Here is a 6,902-nt window from a genome sequence, read left to right as displayed (position 1 = left end):
TATATATATTTTATATATATATATTTTATATATAATTTTGATTCTTTTAATTCTTTTCGCGACACATCGAATTATAAATAAGATCCCAAATTCTAAGAAATTATAGATCATTTAAAGTGAATTTAACAGATGTATACATAAAGATGAAAATATGATTTAAAATGTTAGGTCATATGCAATAAGAAAGAAATGATTTTTTTGTCAGTGATATATCTCTTGATGAAGATAGCGAACATTCTGTTCATATAATATCTACAGATCATTGCCCAGATATCTTCATCGCTATATTTATCAAATATCCCCGAGACTATATTTAATGGACCATTCATTAAATGCTATTCAAAGCATATGACAAAAATGCAATACGCATTCATTTATTAACGACAATGATTTTCTCGACAGAGTTTTATGCTTAACTGGCAAGAAATGAACGTACATGACATTTTGTTTGGGATATTTTTCCTTAGGGATATTATATAGTTCACAAATTATAACATGCATCGAAATGTAACATCAAATTAGTAAATTGCTAAGCAATTTAATTTGCAATATTACTCAATTTATTTGCGCTGCAAGACCGAAGAATAAATTTGACGCACAATTTAAATGACTAATATCTAACAAGGAGAGGCTATATTCTTCACTGATTTTGATCAAAATTGCAGCGATGTTAGAGTTACCAAAACACCTGTAAAGTCCTGATAAAAAATTTTTCATGAATATGCATAAATATGTATAAACATAAACACACATAAATATTCATAAACATGTATAATTATATATGAAATATGTCCATACATTCATACATTCTTTTTTCTTTTATAAAATTACTTTTTAATGTAATAGAAATAATAATAGTAATATGAAAACATATAAAATAATTAAAGGGATAATTTTCGCATTGTTTGTTTTAGAAAAAACAAGTTTGGAAAAATGTAAAAAAAATTGCTCATACATAATTATGCATAATTTTATATATAATTATACATAAATAATTTTTTTACATTTCTTCAAACTTGATATTTTTCTAAAACAAATAATGCGAAAATTATCTTTTTAATTATTTTTAATGTTTTCATATTACTATTATTATTTCTATTACACTAAAAAGAATTCAAAAATTGGAAAGAGACAACGGCCAATATATATAGTGAGTCATAGTCAGATCTTATATTTATAAAGTGCAGTCTTAAGATGCCATGACTCAATTAGAGGTTCATGCATTAGCGACATTTAAGACGATCTTAAAATAAGAATCAATTATCCCAGCAAACGAGAATGGATTAAAATGGATTGAAATTTTTTTCTAATCGAATGCGTATTTTAAGTAACGAATACTTTTTTGGATTTAATTGGATTCAATTGGATGCAATTGGATTGGAAAACTGCATTTCCTATTCAAAATTTTGAATTGAACAGCATTCACAATGTGTTGCTTTTGCATAGAAAAAGCTAATATTATTTTTAGATTGAAAGGCATAGAGATATGCTCCATGCAATTCCCATAAATGAATAAAAATGCATTCAGAATTGAAAAGCATTCATTTTAACATTCGTGAATCAATATTTCTGAAAATCTAAATCCATTTCAATTTATTTCAATTTCCATTCTCGTTTGCTGGGCGTAGCTTCTCCTTGTAAGTATATGTAGTATATAAATTCCCATTGAATTATGTAAGCATTTAAGATCTAGCTTAATTAATATCCGATTTTTAATCAATTTTATTATTATCATCTAGGCTTATATTAATTACATAATAATTTAATATTAATTATATAATAATGTAGCTAATGTAAATTTTTTGTGAATATGCGAACTCGGAACTGAAGAAGACTAAATAATTAATAAAAGACTGAATAATTATTGTGTAATTATTAAATAATTTCACAATAACATATTGAATTTCATTTTAGACATTTGTGAACATTTCCAATTAACAGCCATATTCTTTTTTTGCGTTCATTTTTGATTGGTGGCTTCTTTTCCATGAAAATGCTGCATTTCTTTTCATTGTGAATATAACTAATGCGGCCATTTTGATGTCTATTGGCGTGTGTCGCGCGTGATGATGGTGATGCTTGAAAGATTTTGATGGTTCGAGCAAATTAACAACTCTCGGAATAATCTCGTCTTCGAGAAGACGTGAATCATGGCGGAGTATTTAGCATCTATCTTCGGTACCGAGAAGGATAAGTAAGGAAAACTCGTTTTGCCGAATTGTAAATGAATGGAGACTTATCCTAACCTACACTTTTCTTTTTCTCTTTTCAGAGTAAACTGCTCCTTTTACTTCAAAATCGGCGCCTGCCGCCACGGCGATCGCTGCTCGCGTATCCACAATAAACCTACATTCAGTCAGGTATTAAATAATTAATTTAAATCGGTAATTAATTTTTTGCTATTTAAATGTGTCTACACAATATGGAAAGAATCAATCCTCATTTAACTACAACTATTTTTTAAATGTTTAATATGAATTGTTGAAACATATTCTTTATGATTAATATTCATCTTGTATTGCTTCACTCACAATCTTTAACTTTCTAATTAATTAATTAAAACTGAGATATAAATTTATAAATCATGATATAACAACTCGGATAGCAACCTTGCTTATTTGCCATTTTGATATTAAAATGTCATCAAAAACATAATTTTGTCATCATTTTGATGAATGACAATAAATAATGGGTGCTTTCCATTTGATAACACAAGTCGACACAAGTCATTCTATCCTTTTTTTCTGATATTCAGAGAATGACAACAGAACATTTGTATTGACTTTGTCACTAATATCATCTTATTACTTGAGAATTGAGATTAAATTTAGAACCAATTAAAAATTAATGTTCTTACGTAACACTCTTAAACATTTATATTGAAACAAATTAATTCTTTTCCAGACATGCCTGCTTCAAAATCTGTATGTGAATCCCCAAAATTCTGCCAAAAGTGCAGATGGCTCTCATTGTGAGTACATCATACTTCCACAATGATAATTATACATATTTTGTCAATTTGATACAATACATATTTTGTTAAATTGTTATTTTTTAAAATAAAGAAATGATTAAAATAAAGATATGATTTTTTTTGTTCCAGTGGTCGCAAATGTATCAGACGAAGAAATGCAAGAACATTATGATAACTTCTTTGAAGATGTCTTTGTTGAGTGCGAAGACAAGTATGGCGAGATCGAGGAGATGAACGTGTGTGACAATCTCGGCGATCACCTGGTGGGTAACGTTTACATCAAATTTCGCAGAGAGGAAGACGCGGAGAGAGCTGTAAATGACTTGAATAATCGCTGGTTTGGTGGTCGACCAGTGTACGCTGAACTTTCACCAGTGACGGATTTCAGAGAGGCTTGTTGTCGTCAATATGAAATGGGGTAAACTTAACATTATTTTCTCCTGGCTTTGTAAAGTGTATAATCATTTTAATGTAATGTATTATCATTTTACTTTTATTTATTCGATGAACAACAAAGATAAGATGATATGTGCTTCACAGATCACAGTTTTTTAAATAGAATCTATTTATGCAAATGTTTAATGATGAAATTTGTTATCTTATATCTTCTATTTTTCTTTTTATTTTAGAGAATGCACACGTTCCGGATTCTGTAACTTTATGCACTTGAAGCCCATCTCGCGTGAGTTGCGCCGCTACTTGTACAGTCGCAAGAAGAGCGGCAGAGGACGATCTAGATCGCGTTCGCGTTCACGCGGCCGAGATCGCAAGCGGCGATCGCGATCGCGCGACAGGCGATCGAGATCCAAAGATCGTCGGAAAAGGGATGACAAAGGTAGGGACGGCCGATCTGGAAGATATTAATTATAGAAAATGATTCTTCATTCCAACTGATCTGACATTATTTAACGGACGGACTTGATACGATCGATTTATCTTGTTCGTGTTCCAGATGAAAAGTATCTATATACACATATGTCTTATATATTATATATTTATACGTGTAATCAATAGAATTAGTGCTCTTCAACATTATATCATTTGTTAATAATTTAATGATTCTGAATTAATTGAAGGATTGTCTTTTTCATGCAATGAAAAATGACAGACACAAATAAAATATAAGCATAGAAATATATATTTTTTATTTCGTGTTATATTTTCATATAAATTATCGAACTTAAACATATACCGTGAAAAACGATGCACGTAGTTTGGTGGATATTTATGAATACAACAAAAAATTTACGTATGCTTTGCAAAGATATCCTGAATCTTCTGCAAAAAGCATCGATATAATCGTACATACACATAATTATTAAATTACCTCCTTTCAAAAAGTAGATGACGATAACGCTTCTTTTTGTCGGATAATTATCTAAATTCTTTATTCAAATTAAAATTTGCATTTTGAAATCATTTTTATATTTTCATTTTCTCGCGAATATCATTACTTCAGTAAAAATGTAGACCATATGATATATTAAAAAATAATTCCAAATAATAATAATTGTATCTATCGTACAAAAAAGAAGCCTAATGTGGGACATAATGATAATTGCCGTAAAGCGCAAATAGATGGTGAAAGTTTATTGACAAAAAACGGGTGGTCAAGCAATCTAAAGTTTAAACGCTAAACAATTTAAAATAATTCATCTTTCTCCTCTTATTTTTCTTTATAAAAAGATATTAGATTGTATACAAGAAAACATTATCAACAGATGGGTACAGCCACAAGAATATTATATACAGCTGTAAAATAAAATCTTTTTTTTTATGAAAGAATATATACTTTGTAGGATTTAAACAAATTGTCCAAAGTTTCGCCTAATTTAATGCAGGTTGGTGCATAGGTATGTGTACTTATGCCTGTCAATATCGCACGTATAAAATTATGATATGCGAATAATTATGATCGGTGATGTAATGGGAGATGCACGCAGTAATAATTTTTTTATTCTAATTCGATATTAAATCTATCCACAATTATATTGCTTCTTGCTCGAAATTTCAAGTATCGCCGAAGTCGTATTCCAAGCCGATGCGCGAGCAGACTTCGCAACATTTTCATAAATATCACATCGGGATGCAGTAACAGCATTTCGGTATACTTTTCTTTGTACAATTTCCTTCTCTCGCGTATCTTCGATTTTCTTCCCATATCCGTTGAAAAAAAATATCCCGTTAATCTTCCCGATTATATCCCGTCGATATAAAAAGAAAAACGATACCGAATCATACAATAAAGATTGCGATATATTTACGAATTTCATAATATACGTTACACACGCGTAACTTCTTTACTTCTCTCATCATTCACTATCAACAAGTCTCAGCATTATACATAGTGTAAAATTCGTATATTACCAAGATGATACAATTGAGTCCGACGGAAAAAGATGCATCTTCGTGGTTTATTCCCATCTGAATTTCTCCAAAATATACTGTATACAATATTTTAATTGTACTTATATATATTTATATATATACAGTCTCGTGTATATGTGTGCACGTGTGTAAGTGTATATGTATATAGTGTGTATTATGCGAGCGCACTCTATTTCTCTTGATGGACAAGAAATTGAGCAATGCGCGACACAGTCTAGCTTGTTATCTTAGAAGGTACACATTATCTTTTTTTTTTTTTACTTTTTTTTCCTTTCTTGCTTAACTCTTTATTTGCCCTCTCGTGTTTTACGATAATATAGTGCTCCATTTTTTTTTTCTTCAAGAAATTCGTATCTAAGCACAGAGGTATTATTCTTCCATTAATTCTCTTAAGACAGCTTGACTGTCCATGTCTCGTGTAATGACATCACTTGTACGCGTCGTAAAAATATTTACATTGTTCAGATTAATAATTAATGGTTACGATACTTTAGTAGTGTTCAGCGGGAGATATACGAGATCAATGTTTAGGGGGGCTAATCGGCGTAGACAATGAACTGTTGATTGTCCACATCTGCAACTTCAACTTGGACAAATTGAGGCTGTGTAAGTTGAATTTGTTGTACTTGTCTCCCAATCGCGTTTCGAGATCTGAAATTATGAAAATCAAGATCTAATCAGATAATTAAGTTCCTCTTTTTTCTATTTTACACATGATCTTCTGAATTTAAGCAATTGATATTTTTAATATCTTAAAATGCACTTTACAAACATAATTATTTATCTAAATCGTCTCATCTATTATTTTTTAATACGATAATAGCTTTTAAAATATTTCTCGTTTTTTTCTGGTTTTATTTCAAATTCAAAGTATAACAAAGAAGAAACTTACTTGGCCTTCGCGTGAGTTAATATATGCGACTTGAGGTTCGTTGATTGCGCAAACTTTTTACTGCATCCGTCGAATGGACATACATATGGCCGATCACCGGTGTGGATCCTCACATGGGTACGAAGATTGAAGTCCAAACTAAACCTCTTGCCGCATCCTTCAAATGTGCACTGAAATGGTTTTTCACCTGTATGCACCAGCTGATGTCGTTTCAGCTTGGAACTCTCGACAAAAGCTTTGCCACATTCCGCACACACGTGGACCCGTGGACCATGCGTATGCAAATGTTTGCGCATCGCACTGTTATCTCGAAACATCTTCGTGCATCCTTTGTGAGGGCATGCGATTGTTCGCTCGACACCGTCCATCACCGGCGGTTTGCGCACCTTCAGCTTATGGCCGGGTCGTGCAAACTCAGCAAGTTGCTTCGGATCCGACAGATCCAAACCAGGCATACCGTCTGACATCGAACTATTCGAATTGAACTTTGCATTGGATTTGCCCGTCATGTATTCCGTGTAGTCCGGATCCGGTTCTGGATTCGAACCTTCATCTGGAACATCCACATCCAGGTCAGGCGCTAATAGGATGTTACCTTTAACAGCAACAAAAGGAGAGCGGTCCCAAAAAAGCTACGGTACTTTTTCA

At 31.6% G+C, this 6,902-nt stretch overlaps 2 protein-coding genes across 3 annotated transcripts in view; one reads left to right on the top strand and one right to left on the bottom strand.

Annotated features, from left to right (window-relative positions):
* Window positions 1–2,055: 2,055 nt before the first annotated feature.
* On the top strand, window positions 2,056–4,112 carry LOC108688441 (splicing factor U2af 38 kDa subunit-like). Its single transcript, XM_018194703.1, has 5 exons — window positions 2,056–2,194; window positions 2,273–2,360; window positions 2,905–2,971; window positions 3,104–3,392; window positions 3,604–4,112. Exons 1-5 carry the CDS (start codon window positions 2,151–2,153, stop codon window positions 3,836–3,838), a joined length of 723 nt encoding a protein of 240 aa, XP_018050192.1. The 5' UTR covers window positions 2,056–2,150; the 3' UTR covers window positions 3,839–4,112.
* A 1,066-nt stretch (window positions 4,113–5,178) lies between these two features.
* The window catches only part of LOC108688498 (transcriptional repressor protein YY1-like), a 4,549-nt gene continuing 2,825 nt past the window's right edge, over window positions 5,179–6,902 (bottom strand). The window contains exons 2-3 of one of the 2 annotated variants that reach the window (XM_018194784.1): window positions 6,255–6,849; window positions 5,179–6,013 (exon numbers count right to left, since the gene is read on the bottom strand). In XM_018194784.1, coding sequence (XP_018050273.1) covers window positions 5,899–6,013; window positions 6,255–6,849 — 710 coding nt within the window. In that variant the 3' untranslated portion in view covers window positions 5,179–5,898. The remainder of the gene's footprint in view (window positions 6,014–6,254; window positions 6,850–6,902) is intronic. The other variant, XM_018194785.1, reaches the window with a different exon arrangement.

This window comes from Atta colombica, unplaced genomic scaffold (genome assembly GCF_001594045.1).
Source record: "Atta colombica isolate Treedump-2 unplaced genomic scaffold, Acol1.0 scaffold233, whole genome shotgun sequence".
In the NCBI taxonomy this organism is placed as follows: domain Eukaryota; kingdom Metazoa; phylum Arthropoda; class Insecta; order Hymenoptera; family Formicidae; genus Atta; species Atta colombica.
Note: the sequence above shows the minus strand (reverse complement) of the source record. Positions and strands in the feature narration are given on the sequence as shown.

What these genes read in the sequence shown, in the direction of transcription:
- LOC108688441 (XM_018194703.1), top strand. Translation starts at nt 2,151, where the DNA reads ATGGCGGAGTATTTAGCATCTATCTTCGGTACCGAGAAGGATAA. An exon ending in ATAAACCTACATTCAGTCAG is followed by an intron (nt 2,361 to 2,904) that starts GTATTAAATAAT and finishes ATTCTTTTCCAG; the next exon opens with ACATGCCTGCTTCAAAATCT. An exon ending in AAGTGCAGATGGCTCTCATT is followed by an intron (nt 2,972 to 3,103) that starts GTGAGTACATCA and finishes TTTTTGTTCCAG; the next exon opens with TGGTCGCAAATGTATCAGAC.